This window comes from Sander lucioperca, chromosome 14 (genome assembly GCF_008315115.2).
Source record: "Sander lucioperca isolate FBNREF2018 chromosome 14, SLUC_FBN_1.2, whole genome shotgun sequence".
NCBI lineage: Eukaryota > Metazoa > Chordata > Actinopteri > Perciformes > Percidae > Sander > Sander lucioperca.
Window position 1 is genome coordinate 14,143,619 of NC_050186.1, and position 17,417 is coordinate 14,161,035.

At 40.8% G+C, this 17,417-nt stretch overlaps 1 protein-coding gene across 2 annotated transcripts in view; it reads right to left on the bottom strand.

Annotated features, from left to right (window-relative positions):
- Positions 1 to 17,417, bottom strand: part of ap3b1a (adaptor related protein complex 3 subunit beta 1a) — a 67,279-nt gene that overhangs the window by 13,810 nt on the left and 36,052 nt on the right. For both annotated transcript variants that reach the window (XM_031317678.2, XM_035991535.1), the window contains exons 21-25: positions 15,612 to 15,660; positions 13,781 to 13,884; positions 5,856 to 6,084; positions 930 to 1,014; positions 156 to 253 (exon numbers count right to left, since the gene is read on the bottom strand). In XM_031317678.2, coding sequence (XP_031173538.2) covers positions 156 to 253; positions 930 to 1,014; positions 5,856 to 6,084; positions 13,781 to 13,884; positions 15,612 to 15,660 — 565 coding nt within the window. The remainder of the gene's footprint in view (positions 1 to 155; positions 254 to 929; positions 1,015 to 5,855; positions 6,085 to 13,780; positions 13,885 to 15,611; positions 15,661 to 17,417) is intronic.

A 17,417-nucleotide genomic window follows, 5' to 3' on the forward strand; every position in this document is an offset into this window, starting at 1 on the left:
GCCATGTACATATATGGTTAAAGCAGCAGTTCATGTGCATTAAAGAATATGAATTAGTAGAACGATTCAAGTTTGTATTTAGTGATTATTGATGTGATTTAAGGTTACTAACAAATATATGTTATTTTGCAAACACTTGTGCAAATTGAACCCACCTTGCTCCTTGCTGAAGTCCTGTTCTGTCATGGTACTGGGCATCAATAACTCTCCCACAGCAGGCTGGATGGACACACTGAACTGGTCCTCCTTGGTGCTGAGGGAGGAAAACATCAGTAAAATGAAAAGTTACTTATTTACAGGATGTCAAAAAAAGCACTAATCTTGTAAATTAGGACAATGTTCCATTCTGCTCTGGTCTCCCTCTCTTCAAATACATCTTAGTCTGAATAGACGGATGATGACGTGAGGTATAGTTTGCGTGTTTTGTGCACTTGTGTGTATTCATGCTTTGTTTGTGTATTAAATGTTTCTCTTCTGATTGCCTTGCAAACCACGCTCTGTGAATGGCATTTTGGGCCAGATTGATTCTCCCATCCTGAACAGATTTTCTGATAGGGTTATTGATCAGCTGAGCAGCGCTGCCGATGGCATTCAGCAGGTTGATTTGAGCTGGGGCTGATTACTGGAGGAATAATTGTTATCCCAGTGAACTCGGATCAATTGTGGCTGATGTCTCACCTGGGAGTGCTGGCACAGAGCGGGTAGGAAAAAGAGAATTACCAGAGAACAAATGAGAGAGGAAAAAAGGTAAGAGAAGATGCAAATGAACGCAAGAGAACGAGACACGTAAGGGAGCTGTGATGATAAATATCTGGAGACACAGGATGAGAGCAGTGAGAGAAAAAGTGTAGTGAAAAAGATGTACAACTGAAGGTCTGATAAAAAAAGAAGCCTGACTGATATGAGCCCATGTCAGGTTGTCGTCTTACCACAACTGGAAGTTGGCTGCTTGTGTCGAGTCGCTGAAGTCAATACCCATGGAAACCGTCACCGAGGCCTCTGGCTCCAGCCGCTCTGAGAAGAGAGGGGAGGAAAGACGAGGGGAGGAAAGGAAGAGTGAGTGACAAGGGCACAGTGTGCAACGTGGGGAAGGATGAAGCAAAGGGAGAGGAGGTGGAGGAGAGGGGGGTGGGTGGGGGATGGGGGGGAGTGCAGCAGCAGAGTGGAACAGACAGGCATCCACACCACTTGTGTTTTCTACTTCACAAAGCAAGGCCACCGTGTGTGAGAAATCTATCCTTCAATCTAATCTCCCCCCCCCCACACCTCTAGCCTCGGGGAGAAAAAAGAAACACATGAAGGACTAGCATATTTTCATATTTTCAAAACAACAGGCTTGTCAAAGAGAGCATCAGCATCAAGAGAGACAAGGTGAGGGAGACAGATAGATCGGGCAAAATGTGAGCGAGACAGAGAGTTAAGTTAAGCCAAAAAATGCTGAAGAGAGAGTCTGGACAGCTGAATGGGCAGAGAGGAGGAGGAGAGGGGGGGGGTAAGGATGAGAAGAACACAGACAGACAGAAACATCCTCTACGCCTCCCCAGTCAGCCTGTGTTTCTCTCTCCGTGGAGCAGGGCTATTTTACTGTATTACTCTTTCCACAGACGAAGAGAAGAGACTCCAGAGGAAACCCTCTGAAAACAGAGCCATCATGGACTCACTTCCAATCCAGCCTTCACATCTACTCTAACCCACATATTCTGGTTCTACCTAGATTGTTTTTTACAATCTCTGTATCCTCCTCCCTAGTCGTCAGTGTTAATATAAACCATATAACGAACCATTTGGAATAGCACTGAAGTAAGGATTTCTATTCAAACTGTGAAGTTACATTTATTCTTCTTTTGGTATATATTTGTTCTAAAACAGAGGGCCAAATTGCAAGTAGTAAGTTAGTGGTTATATGTGTCTTCAAAGGGAATATGCAATTTAAGATTTTTGAAAATCAATAATTTAAGAGGTATACCATGTTCATGAGCTGCCGATTATGCTGATTTGGACAGAGCCAGGCTAGCTGTTTCCACCTGCTTCCAGACTTTTTGCTAAGCTAATGCACTGCTGGCTATAGCTTCACATTTATTGTACAGATGCGAGAGTGTCATCCATCTTCTCACGTAACTCTTGGTAAGAAAGAAAATAAGTTTATTTCCCAAAGTGTGAAACTATTCTTTTAAAAGGATAATTTAACAACTTGGGTCTCATCCAATAGCTTTGACCGTATCATAACCATGTACTCCAGAGATCTTCAACATGGGGTCCCCAGAGTTACTGCAGGGGGGCTATCAATGTATTGTTAATTTTTTCAGTACAGAAACATACTTTGCACATCTGTAACGTGAGACAGGTGCATCAGAGGGGGATAAGCAGGTCAAAAGTTGCAAAGAAACCCCCACACACTGTCTAACTTGCAAAAAAAAATTCAACCTTATAGGCACATTTTCAGTACTAGACCATCATTAGGCAAAATGAATGAAGGGAGTTCCTTTGCAACTTTTGAAAGTTTTTTCAAAAATTAAAATGTCTTAACATGAATTCAACAAATTATTAGCAAATATAAAATCAGCCTATTTGTGAAAACAGTTTTTTATTCACTGTGCCACATGTATGTTTAACACAACATGATTTATATAATCATACCAACAATTATTTTATAGCTTAGTTTTTTATGCACTAAACAGGTGCAACTTAATTTGATACAATATATGTAGTAGTGGGTCCCTGCTCCATCTCTCTTTCAGATAAGGGGTCTGTCGGTACACGATCCGTTCTGCCTGCACGATCCGTTCTGCACATGCGCAAAATGTTCGCGCATGCGCGGTTGTACGAGGATTTACGACACTGCACGATCTGTTCCACGCTCCCGGTCGACAGCCAAGCTAACGTTAGTTTAGCTAACAGCTAATTCGGCTAACCGCTAGCTGATTGTAGCGGTCTGCCGTTAGCCTCCACAGGCAAGCTAACGTTAGTTTAGCTAACGGCTCATTCGGCTAACCGCTAGCTGATTGTAGCGGTCTGCCGTTAGCCTCCACAGGCAAACTAACGTTAGGTTAGCTAACAGCTAATTCGGCTAACTGCTAGCTGAGACAGCATGTAATAACTTTAAAAGACCCTCAAAATAAAACTTGAAAATAAACGTTGACATATATAACAAACACCTAACATATATAACAGCTGTTACATCAGTTCTACTTTACTTGTGCTCATTTAAAATACAATCACTCAATACTTGTCTTTATTGTTATTACTGTGAAGTCTTAATTTAGCTGTAGCCTGCTTTTCCCATTACGTTTGAGTTAACGTTATTTTATTAGACTGAATCTAGCTGTCAGCTAGCGGTTAGCCGAATTAGCTGTTAGTTAAACTAACGTTAGCTTCCCGGTGGAGGCTAGCGTGGAACAGATCGTGCAGGTCGTATCCTCGGTAAAACAGTATTATCTTGCGCATGTGCAGAACGGATCGTGCAGGCAGAACGGATCGTGTACCGACAGGGTCCTTGGCTTAAAAAACACTGAAGACCCTTGATGTACTCACCAAAGTAGTTACTGAGATTTAGGAACGCAACAACAACAACAACAACAACAACAACAACAATTTCCAATAGGACATAAAAGAGCAGTTGTAAGAAAATCAGACTGGTTGAGTATCTAAAACACAAAAAATGTGTCATTATTGGCACCAATGTTTTCAACAAACAATTTCAGTTTTAACCATTTGTACCGTTTCTCGCCCAAATACATTTGGCTAACCCGGGGGTTTATTTACAACCTGTATGGTCTTCTTGCAATGTCAACATGTTCCCAGATATCTGCAATTACTTTGGTTAATATAGCATTATTATTACCGATAGAAATGATAACGCAACGAAAAGCCCATGCTGTAATAAACTAGAAGTGTCCTTTAAACCTCATAAAGCTACTTGATTTTTTGTTTGATTTTGGTTTATTAAGTATTGAAGGCAGAGGACATTCCAGCAACTAGTTGTAAGTAATTAGTTAACAAGAAAGATAATAATTTAGGGGACCCGTCAGTGGACACAAACAGTAAGCAACTCAAAAATACTATTTCACATCAAACTATTAAATTAAGGGTTAAACAACCGTTCACGCAGAGATGAGCAGCAATGGAAAGTAATGAACATTGTAGACGCAATGTAAAACATTTCTTCCTAAATACAAAACCCTGTCATGTATTATCCCCTAACGAATACACACAAAACAGCAGTACATAAAGCTTTGTCTGTATTCATCCTCTGCAACTTATCCAAACCAACTCCAGCCACCAGCTCACAGTAGCCAGGTTCAATCGATCCATATTAGCCACTGTTTGGCTGCTTGAGTTCCTTCGATGCCCAATCAATCCCCTGCTATTGACAGTTTTAACGTGCTCCACCGCACACCTCTTCTGTGTGTTAGTGTGTGTGCATGAAAAAGAAAATCTTGAGGGACCACAGTTCTCAGTCTTATATTAACCCAAGTGCAGCAATCATTCAACAGTGTGACAAGAAATATGGAGATGGCGCATGTTTGTTCGTCCTGATCGATACTAATGAACAGGGATTAGCTGAGGTAATATTGGCTGTTTTCATGTTGGGGGGAAGGGGACAGGGCTATTTGCTGAGCTGATAGCAAACAGGCTTAAACTGATCATTTAATATCTGTCTGAGAAAACAATCATAGCATAGGTAGAGCCGCAGAAATTCCAGAAAGCCATCATGAATAAATAGGAGAGACAGTAGATATTGCACAGATTGTAATAAACGTGGCTGTTTGACATTATAGGAGGGGAAACAACAACTATGACATCCTAAATCTGCAAATACTGAGTTCAGGGTGTTGACATACATAAGGACTGGCAGCCAAGTTTAAAAAGTTTTAAAAATCGTAGGTCAGTAGTATTACAATAAAAAGAAGGGGGAAAAATAGACTACATAGAAGCTCTAAGGCCACATACTGCACTTTTTTTTTTAAAGTGATGTCTAAATCTGCCAGGCTTTCTTGGGGAATTGGAAAACGGAACAAAATAAAAAATCAGAAGACCCCTAGCAATTTAAATATAACGTTTTTGTATTTACATAGAAAGTTAATGACACAGAGATAAATAAATAAAAGATATAATATCAAACATTTAACATCACACTTTAAATAATGCTTTTTGTATTTCTAAGTTTTGTTGCAAGTAGTAAGAAAGGTTAGTTTGAAGCAGTGCTGCTTGATATGACGATAGAAATCTATCAAATTTTTAATTTGCTGTTTATAGGAAACTACCTCTTTAAAAAGGAAAAGGCTGGCGATATTCTATGCTTATTTTATTGTTGGCTCTCAAGCCCCAAGCCGATTGGTTCCTACGTAAATCATAATCATATACTTTCCTTCTTCAAAGGGGTTAAACTATTTACTAACAGCGGGGCACTGTAGTTTCTTAACAAGCATTACTCGAACAGGAGGAAATAGTGAATTTATTGGGGACAATTTTCAGCGGCAGATTAATCCACATTTGGTGCTTATTTATTTGTGGCAGCAGGACGGTGTGTGGGATTGAGTCGAAATAAACTACAGTGTGTTTGTGTGTTCGTGGTGATAAAGGAACATGTCAGCCAGTGCAGATGTGGCTCACTGATGAGTTTTTAACAGTTTTTAAAAAAAACAATGGAGCGCTATGGCACAGCGGAAGAAGATACATCAGGCTATTGATACGTAGAAGGATCAATTTATTGTTGGTTTTTAATTTTTTGCCATGGGATTTGGTGACAATAAGACAAATATAAATATCGGCAGCCTCAAATTTTAATATCACATTTGCTGGCAATGTTACAAATGTTACCTGGAATATTTTACATGTGTGGCACTCGTACTCACCGATGGTGTTAAAGCAGTGAATGTTCAGGCTCGCTGGACTTCGGTCTCCTATATGGATCTCTTCCAGACTGTGGTCTGAGCTGTTGGTCAGTATGACCTGTACGGCCACCATACTGGGCTGGTACAAACAGGGCTGCCTGGAGAAATGGTACTTGGCTGACAGACCTTTTCCTGTCATATGGTGAAGCAGCTCGTAGGTTTTCACAGGGCCAAAAGATGGAGTGGTGACCTGGAGGGACATAGGAAAGACAGGAATAAACCTCAACAAGCACAGATTCTAAGTGGGGTTTTGTACAGTAGTTTTGTGCAAACAAACAACGCTGACAACTACATCAAACTTCTTGATTATCAGAGAAATAAAATGCAGTATGGACTGGATTGATCTATGAAGAACTGAACACTGCTGGAAAGAGCCTGAGAGCAGAAGCAGAGAAGGAAGATGAGAAAAACATTGTGCATGCAGAACATTTCCCAGAAGCCTAAAGCTCTCCTCCAAACGATATCCAGGGACGCCTTGTACATTACAGTGCAAATGCATCCACACAAGAGAACAGATTAATACAATACTCCAGTCTTTTCATCACCAACCCAAGGGTTGGCCAATAACTCCCTGCCAACCCTCCCTTCATTAATTCTGTAGGGTAAAGAGGAGCCCATTTAAGAAATGTCCTCAATCAGCCCAGTTAGATGGAAATGGGCTGGATGCTCGGTCAAACCAGTCTGAATAAAAACAACCTCTAATGAATAGAAACAAGTGCCTGCATGGGCCAAACCTGCCACTCGCAGGCCTATTTAAAAGGGGCTTTTACCTTTTCAGAGGCAGGAAATTGCATTACCTTTGAGAGGTCTAGAAAAGAAAGGAGGTGGATGTGGTGGAGGTGTATTCTTTCTCCTAATAACATCTTGCTACTAATGCCGTGTTTCCACTGTATGGTACGGCTCTGCTCGACTCGTTTCTTTGGTACCAGTACTTTTCTATTACATTTTCCACTGCGGATAGTACCCCCTCAATGTAAGCGAGATTCCGAGCTGTAGTGATGTCAAGTAAAACTGCCGTGACATCATCTTCAACGCGACACGTGCTGAATCCTTTGATCAGCACCCAAACAGAGAAACATCTGCACTTTGTAGTTTTGTTGGCTGTAATTTTTTAAAATCTTGAGTCGAGTGAATAAAACAATTTCGGTCGCTATGGATGGTATCTTGGGTATTAAAAATGCGCCGGTTTGTGCAAGATGTCCCGCGCTAGTGGCAATCAGGGGTCTGCAGTGTTTTAAATCCACCTTCTAGTATTGACTCACTTGGAACCTCGTACCAAAAAAAGTACCAGGTACCAGGTATTATACAGAACTTTTGTTTGAAAAAACAAAAAAAGAGCGAGTCAGGTAGAGTCAAGTTGAGCCGTAACATGCAGGGGAAAAGTGCGATTAGAGGAACATTGTTTACACTTTCAGTTTTCCACTTGACGGTGGCAACTGTCAGCTCTCTTCAAAAAGAAAAAGGTAGGTCAGCCCACACAAAGCACTAAACATATTGCACTGTCAAACATGACAACATTCACATAACGGGCATAAACTTCAGACACTTCAACAACAAAGTAATAAAAAGCATCACGCAAAGTATGACAACTTTGAGTAGTTTCTTCATGTCATCTGCCTTGAGTGACGGCACTAATTAGTTCAAAACAGCAGGGTGAAGAAAGCCTTTTCACACCCTCTACAGCACCTAAATGTATTCATACGTGGAAACAGAGGCAACACTGGTGCAAATGAGGATGAGTTCAGAGACAAAAAAATAACTGCTATTTATCGCCTCAAAGTGATTAAAAAACAAACATAGAAGTCGCAAGAGTGACAAAGAAGAGGGCAAAAACAGTGAGAAATAACAGGTATAGCATTATATGAAAAAACAACCAGTGCTTCAAAAACAGATCCTGTAAATAACGTGACTGACTGAATGACTTAAATGATTAACGTGTGTTAAAACTCATTAAGCTAATTGAATATGACTGAAAATATGATATGAAGAAACAGTGGAAACATACAGGCACAATGGTACAGCCCACAGTGTTGATTGGTGTCAGTGTACATTGTGTTATTAAGCTGGACGCATTGGCAGTGTGTTCTGACTCGGGTGAGAATAATGTGCGAGGCATCCGACGACGACCTGTCATGTGGCGTGTTTGAGAATGAAGAATCGGTTTGACATACAACAAGAGCAGTGGAGATGAGTTTCAATATGTTCACTTCACAGGGCGAGAAATAAAACACTCACTATCATTGTATTGTAGCAGCAAGACATGAACTAAATTAATACAGTAGTAAATTACTGCAAAGTATAGAAAGTTGACTTCAGAAAGGGTCAGAGTCTTCTTCAATCCTGTTTACTTATTCTTGATTCAATATTTATGGGCCATATTCATTAAATCAGTAAACAGAGAATTTTTTTTAGGTAAAATTGTATGGCCTCTCGTGTATATGTATGCAGATTTATAGTAACCAGGTTACTACAGTGCATGTAAAACACGTTCTCTGATTACCCACAGAGCACCACAAACTGCAGCCTCCAAAATGCATTAGTTTTAACTCGGTGCATCTAATAAACTGGCAACTGAGTGGATTTGTGACCTGTTTTCAAAGATGCAAAGATTCAGTAGCAGCGAATAGGCTTATGGCTGCAGTTTGAGTATCACATTGGCACCAGTATAAAACATGTTGAAACAATAGCCTGCCCAGGTCACATTAGATACAGGATAAACTATCCGATCACAACACCATCTTCTCAGTCCCCTTGACAGAGCAGCAGCGTCTCTGGTGCCCAGACCGCCCAAGCGCCTGTAAAGGAGGTCAAACAAACATTTGTTGCCGTGTTGCAACACCGCTGTGCCCTCACAAGCGCCCGTCGCGCCAACGCAAGCCTGCAAATTTATCGGCCCACTTTTGGATGCGTCAGAGCAGTCGGTGTCGATAAAGCTGGCCATAATGTTTGCCACCCCATCACAACAGAGATTTACCTCCCTGACAGACGCATCCGGCTTCAAGGTCCTGTCTGTCACCTCGCCACCGAGCAGGCGGCAGCGACAGGAGAAGGGACGGAGACAGGACAGGGCTTCAAACTGCTTATTATCACCAATTTGACACAGTGGACAGTTCAAGTCTGACACTAGTGCCCACTGAAGCCCCTTCGCTCTTCCATCCATTGTTGCCCTGTTGCGCAGCACAAGCCCATAACACCTCAAGTGTAAATAAGAGCAGAAGAGGGATGTAACCTTGACTTCTCTGTCAGTCTCCCTTTCTTTCTTTGGCTCCCATTCTCCACCACGGACAGGAAGGAGGGAGGTGACAATGAGAGAGGAAATTGATTGAGAGGCTCTATTATGCATCAACTTAAAGGAAGCTCCCATGATGGATGACACAGACACCAGTCACCTTCAGAGCCCGGACGCCACGCTCCCAACATCCTCTCTGGCAAATGACCTGAAAATCCCGCTGACATATTCAAAAAGGGCTAACTGGAGCCGGGTAGCCTTGTGCCGTGTGCATAAGAGGGCCAATTTAAAAGAAAGTGGTGCGGGGAGTACAGAGATGTATGGGCATATATTGAAAATCCATTCCTGTTTTTCAGACACCGTCTGCCTCCAACACCAGGGACAGGATTTCATTATGCTCTACAAGAGTTGTGAGGATTAAGGTACGGGACATGTGTTTGACTTTAGGGCCTAATTGTTCCCCTCAGTCAGGAGATGACAATTAATTGAGGGGCGTCTCAAAGACCTTGACTGCAAATTGGATTAAATAAATGTTACTACAGCCATCTAAAACTACTTTAATGTAACAAGAAGTCTCTCCAGCACATATAGACAGAGGTTACTTCATTTATGCCAATTTGTCAGTAAATTAGGTATTTTAAAATGATTAATTTTGAAATTTTCCATTAAAGAGCATTAGCAATAATAGAGGATTGTTATTCATAAACCGTATTGTCCTTCATTTAGCTTTGCAAGTATTGTTAACAAACTGCCAACAGTTTCTTTGTCCAAGTGTGATATTTAATAGAACTAAGGCTGCAACTAATGACTGTTTTCACTGTGGATTAATCAGCTGATCATTATCGTCTGGTCTATAAAATGTTAGAAAATAGTAAACAAAATAAACTTCACTTGTAGATGATGAAAGTATGTTATACATATAATAATACTGGCTACAGAACATGGAAGAAACCAGAGTTTACTTGAGTTTTTCCATTTTCTGTTACTTTACATATACTTCTACATTTCAAAGGAAAAAATACCAATATACTTTTACACCATTCAATTATTGAGTCCTAAACTTTTTTCTTTTTAACACAAGTTAACTGGGTTTATGAATTCTATAAGATGTCTTTTCTTGAATCTAGAGTAGTGATCTCTAATTCTGTTTTATTTTAAGAATGTCATACATTAAGTACAATTTGAATGCAGGACATTGTACTTAATGAGAGTATTTCTATACAATGGTATTGTTACTTTTGATTGAGTAAAGGATCTGAATACTCACTCACATGACTGAAAGAAACAAGCTGCATAGTACCACAGCAATGTGTTCATGTAGGCATGGATATGGCATCTTATTAATGCTTATAGATTTCAAAATAAAGGGTTAGGACCCTAATTCACTTGCTTACAGTAATAAATTAACCAGGTGATTTGATGAGACAAGTGGAAGTCTCAGTTGTTGCAGCCGACAATGAAAACACACGTATGATAATCTAGATTTTTAGGGACCGCTGTCATGACCTCCGTCACCTCGGAAAAGGACAAACACAATTGACAAAAGGAGGAAGACAGAAAAGATTAAATGCCAAAACACAAATATACACACACAGACAAAAAACGAGAATGAGAAAAGAAATGCTTCCACAGCTGCATTAAAAAACAAACATTGCCCAAAGTATCCACTTGCTGCGTAGGCCGCTGCACTGGCTATTTCTGTGTGAGCATTTATTCCTATTTAAGAGGCAATCTCCGCAGTTTGAGTGGCAGCAGGAGGTTTGGAGGGCAGGGGCTGCTATATTCGTGGCGCTTGGGGTCCTTCTGCTGATTCATAATTAGACGTGAACCCCGAGCGCCCACTACGGTGAGGTCAGAGGGGTGAGGAGGGAGGCGGGGGAAGAGAAGGGGGCGAGCTGGCGCCCGCCTGATGGACACCAAATGAACAAATTATGATGGCCCCCTCTGGGCGTGATGGGGTCAAACGCCATGCGCCCCGCCGCTGACAGTTCAATTTCCCCCCAACGCAGGCCCATTCGCTGACTGCTAATTATGAATGAAAAGTTATCAGCCTCAGCCACCCCGCCGCACACACGGACAGCGGTCGGAAGAGGTTTGGGGTGGGGTGGGGAGGGTGGCGGGGATTTAAGAGGCATTTGTGAGATCCTAATGTCAAAATGTTATTAGAGAGAGCGGTAGCATGCAGAAACTGGGGAGAGGAGGAGGAGACAGAAGAGGAGGTGGGTCAGAGACAGTGACTAGGGTTAATCTAAATGCCTTTGATAACCATGCAGTAATTCTCTAAAAGGGCCCAAGCGCTCAGCTGAGACAGACTCGCTGCCTCTGTGGGCAGATTGCTGAGAAATAGAAATGACACTGGGGCCAGTGTGTGTGTGTGTGTGTGTGTGTGTGTGTGTGTGTGTGTGTGTGTGTGTGTGTGTGTGTGTGTGTGTGTGTGTGTGTGATATGTAAGCGTGTGCATGCATGGGGAGGGGCAAGTGTGAATAAAGCAGAGGTTATTTACCCTTGTCTATGAATCCCGATGCCCATCATGTATTTATGCATAGAATTGACTCCAAATCAGATGTTGATGTGCAAAAAGTTCCCTGTTCTAATCTGCATTTCTATTCTCTATTACTCCATGGCCTTCACCTGAGGAGGAGAGAGTGACTAACAAGACTGGTGCTGCATAAACACTGTCCTGAGAGCAGCTGTCAGTCATCCTGACTGACAGGCGGGCACACTAAGAATATAGAGTAACTCCCCACAAAGCTAAGTACGAGACCAGAGCTAGGACAGTGTAGAGGCCGTTCAAACAGCTATTAAAAAACACATTTGTCTACATGCAGGCAAACAAATTGTGTACCATAAAAAGTTAACACAGATTCAGAGAAATTCATTTTAAAGCACCTTTAACATGAAGTCTTTTAGGTTTTCTACCACCTTCCAGTATTTACCTTCATTTAGACTGTAAATTAATCTTAAATAAGCCACACAGTCTTTTTTTCCTCATACTTTCATACTTTGCCTGAAATTCTCTACTTTAGAGGTGCTTATAGGTGGATTTTAACAAAATCGGACAAAGTCACCATTCTCAGTCTTTTTTTTTTTTTTTTAGATTTTTTTGGGGCTTTTCCACCTTTAATGGACAGGACAGCTAGGTGAGAAAGGGGAGAGAGAGGGGGAAGACACACAAGAAATCGTCACAGGTCGGACTCGAACCCCGGACCTCTGTCGGCATAAACCTCTATGTAAATGTGCGCCTGCTTTACCAACTGAGCCAACCCGGCCACCCTTTCTTCCAGTCTTAATGTTAAACTAATTGGCTGTAGCTTCAAATGTAGCCTACATATAAGAGCGTGCTATTGATCTTCTCGTCTAACTTTTGGCAATAAAGCAAGAGGGCGTCATTTGATGTTGACATTGAAAAAAAGCCCTCTCGGACAAATTTATAATTTGCACCATATAAATCAAATTAACTTCACTATCTAAAAAGTAAATAACTTAAACTGTACAACTCTCTTTTGAATTAAGACTCCTTTCAGAATATTCTCAGTAAAAAATATCAAGAGTCTGGTAACAATGCAAAAACGAAGTGGTGCAAACTAATCTCTCATTGCAACGTTTCCTCTTTCTGAATATTATAGAAGTACAACTAATACGTGATTAATGGGCAAGTCAATTGGTTGAAAACCTGTTGTGTTCAACAGTTTATCAATTAATCGTTTAATTTTATTGTAAATGCAATACCTTTGGGTTTTGGAATTTGCAAAAGCGAAACCTGGGAACTTGCGATGGGCATTTTTCGGACATTTTAATTCATCAAAAGAATTATCCACAGATGAATCATAAATCATTAAGTAAAATAATTGTTACTTGCCCGTTTATAACTATAAGTACATCTACAGTGTAAGTGTATCTATACGTAATCTTTTGTATAGCAAAGCAGCAATTCCAAAAGAAAAGCACCAGTCAAACACCTGTGTGAATGCTGGCCATTAAAAATCACCATCAGTGTTCGGATTTAAGATCTTCAAACGGCAGAGCTACCACAGACATGCTGGCTATGAGACACAAAATAGACACAGCAACAGCAGAAAGAATGGTCTGGACATTTTCCTCCCGGGGGGGAAGACAAGATACAAAATATACAGACAAGTAGAGTCGCTCACATACTGAGGAGAGAAAGGAGCCGTCACACTTGGAAAGGTCAACCATCAGATATACACAACACCGAGACACAAGGGACACAACATCTGACAGAGAGAGATGGAAGGTGACAGAGAGGAGGAGAGAGATAAGAGAGAGAGGGGGGAGAGAAATAGAGTGGGTGGACTCATAGATGAGACACAGAAATAGAGTTCAAGGATGTGGAAGAGCAAAAGACAGCCAGGGTGAGAAAGACAGACTATAAGAGATACAGGAAACAGGAAGAGCAGTTGCACCGTCCTGACTGGCTATAAATATAAGAAGGCAGAAAAGGTCAATAGTTGGCGTCTGGAGCAGAAATGTTCCACAAGGGAGAGAGGCTCATTTCACCATCTCATATGCTGCTCCGCTGTTCTGTCAGTGTCCGACAGAAAAGGAACAATCGACTCTCAACACACGTTGATGGAGGAAATGGCATCCTGTGTGTTTCGATTTCAGACACACACACACCCAAGTACAGTATACTAACCTGCATGGTGGAGGAGATGTTGGAGAGAGAAAGGCCCTCGAGGTCGGACAGCAAACTCGAAGAGACGACCAAAGACTTTGGTGCATTTGTGGGTGCAGGAGAAACTAAAAGAACCCAAAGAAAACAGAAACGTTATGAAGTAGTGTCATACGTTACTGTCTATCACAGTGTCTTTTTTTTTATGCTGCCATCGGGGTTGCCAAAGACAGGAATTTTCAATCCCTACACATAGTGACTTTTAATCTATGCTCACTACTTTTCTGGCTACCATATAACACGTGCCCGCAGTTAGGTACAATGATGGATCGTAGTTCAACACAGGCCTGTATGCTTTCAATATGTACCTCCGCAAAAGAGGTTATGTTTTCGGCTTGGTCTGTCTGTCTGTCTGTCTGTCTGTCTGTCTGTCTGTCTGTCTGTCTGTCTGTCTGTCAGCAGGATTACAAAAAAAACGTATTGGCCCAATTTTCATGAAACTTAATGGAATGGGTTAGCACGAGCCAAGGAAAAACACAAGGGATCACGGAAGGCTTGTATCATGTGGACGCGCAACAGTTTTATTGACATTACTTAGAATTCCTCATGGGGGTGACAGAAATTGCATTCATGTGGTGTCTGAATAATCTGAAAAATTCACACTGCATTAACATTGTGGGAAAGGACATGCCTTGGCAGAGGTCTGCGCTCTCAGAGTGCCCTGCTAGTTTTAGTTTGTTTCAGCAACATTCAATTAATTTAAGAATACAAGTGATTTATAAAACTCTTTCGGGATTTTATCCGACTTATTTTTTTTCATTAATACATAAGTTCTAACAGAGTTACAGGAGATTTAATTGATGGCCGGGTTGAATGAAAGTACTGTTGTTATAAGCATGTCATTTTTGTTGGGCCACAACCTATTTGTGTTTGTGAGAAGCAAATCTATTCTGTACAAACAGGCTAAAGCCGTGGAATTAATACAATGTCTGAAATTACAGGGTAGTGCTTTCACTTAAATGATGTGTATTAAATTATATATCTGTCTTATTTATCTGGAAAGTTAGTTAGGCTTCATTCCAGCACCATGCACTGAATGTCTAGAATAGCGGGGCACAAAATGAGGCACAGTAGCCACGGTTTGCATGTCTCTCTTCACGTGGGGGAATTGATTATTATTAAATGATACAAGGTCATGCTTTTTAGGATTTACACAAGCCTTGTATTTCTTTAGTTTTCAACAGTAGAATTAGGAAAAATCCTGTAAAAGTTTTAAAGCAGAATATAAAAGGGAATATTTTACATTTCGTCGAGGTGCCAAACATTTTTGTTGGAGTGTCAGATTTGGCCCACTTTTCGATATTTGCCAACCACTGCCTTATATTATAAAGTTAATGTGTCTTTTTTTACACATCCAGCAGACACAGAGCAACACTGTTATTAATTTGGATCTGTGTTTCTGACCATCTGAAAAATGTAAACCCAATATTCACTCTCATATTAGTTCTCTTCTGGGGGCTCCTTCGGCTTCAGAGAAAAATATCTGGGTCATTAGATGGTAGATGCTCGACTTTCTTCCCTGGGAATTTGCTACATTTCTGTCTGTCATTTGGTGTTGGGCAGGTAGAATACATTTAATTTATCAGAGCTATTTTGGATTCTGTTAAAAAACAGGGTCTATGTGAGCAGAATTTGTGGGCAGTAAAAGCACAACAACAAGCTAAACAGACTAAGAGAGCCGAGGGGAACTGCAAAGTTGGGCGATAATTCTCAATGGGTCTATCTGTTGAAGTTTTTACCTTGATAAATGTCAGAAATTGACTGATTTACAGCATTAAAGTGCAGATGAACTCACAGTCATCTAGATCCAGTAAGGATACTTCCACCTTGGACTTCACTTCCACCTGAAAAACAAAACAAACACAGCAACATGACGATGAGCACCACAGTAGAAGAGGACCAGGCAGAAAAATGACACCTCAAAACAATGAGTACTGAAATTAGGTTTCTATTCATTGGATGAAATGTTTCAATTCTGCTGGCAGTGTCTCTCATGACACATTCATCCCAAAAACAGATACTCTGCATTTATATGTAACATGACCACTCATGCACAGTGTCGCGTCACAACCGATACACGCCACCTCGTGCGACTGCGGTCGGCTTGTCAGGTGTTGACTTGTGGGAATTACTACACACGGCTTTAGCTCACCCCACAGCCGGCCCAATAAAAACGCATTTAAACATATGAGCGCTTTTATCACCCTTTCTCCACCCCCTCCTAACCAACCAAGGCTCTATTCACGTCACATAAAGAACCATAAAATTCCACTCTGCATACTCCAGGCTGAAGCAGACAGGAAGGGGGAAAAATAACACAGGAGGGAGTGAGGAATGAGAGTGAAAACAAACAATAAAGTTAGAGCCGTATCTTATCAGATCTTCTCTGATTGACGCTTGGTGGCGGTAATAGAGACGGAAACCTTGTTAGTAAATGGAGATCTGAAAGAGCAAGAGAGAGAGAAAGGGAGAGGGAGGGAACAATGCATAATTCATAGGCCATGACCAAATGACAAACTGTATGAAATGAGAATTTCATAGTGCAGAAAAGGAAAAGGAGATTGATAAATAATGTGGTGAGCATAACAGGTAAGAAAAAGATGGTGAGGGCTGAAAAAGGGGACGAATGAAAGACTTGAAAAGAAAAAAAATAAAGCTGATAACAGAGGAGCAGAATTATATCCCACAAAATAAATTTTGATGCTCTTGCCACATATATTCCTGGGAAACAACAACTCCCAGGGAGAACCTGGTGTTTATACAGTTGGAACAGAAGAGAGCTACAACAGGAGTTTCTCAATGAATCGTGTTTACAATAATATCCTATTCTACATGGGTTTAAACATGCTATATTGTCGAAATATTAGTTTTGAATGTGAGCTGAAACTATGCATTACAGTATGATAAATGCATGACATAACATTGCATGCAGCGTGTTGCCACGGCTACAAAGATCTACACAAACGGTCGTTTGTTTTTCATGTTTTTATATAGAAGTTACTTTTCACGCATACAGTATGGGAAGTCCTGTATTATTGCATGGAAGTTTTGAGCTTATTGTATATTTTGCATACATACATGTATTTTTAAGCATACTTGTTTATTCTATTTAGATTATGTTGGATATCCAGATGACCCAGAATCATAAAATAAAATCATGAGAAGCTATCATGCTATCATGAAGACCGAATGTTGTTGCAAAAAGCATCAGTTTATGGAATACAATCTGTGCTGCATATCAGCTACTCTAAAGTTCAATTTACAGAAATATATTAACTTGTTATGTTATTCAAACATTTATGATTATAAAGTGTTTTCCACTGTCTTGGAGCGGTCTAATCAAGCCAGCCATTAAAACAAGAGCGTATAGCTACACCAAACCCACACAATCCTTTAAATCGGTTATTTATATAATAGGAAATGTTAAAAATGTTAAAAACGAGGCGTCCAAATGCGCTACGGAGCGATCGATGCACCCTTGCAGCCATGTAGCATCCGGTAATAGCTTTTTTTCCGGGGATCTGATTGGCCAACATGGATTTAGGGTTAGGCTTATATTGCTGCCTGTGTTTTCATTTAGTGTGTAGACAGGATTTTTTTG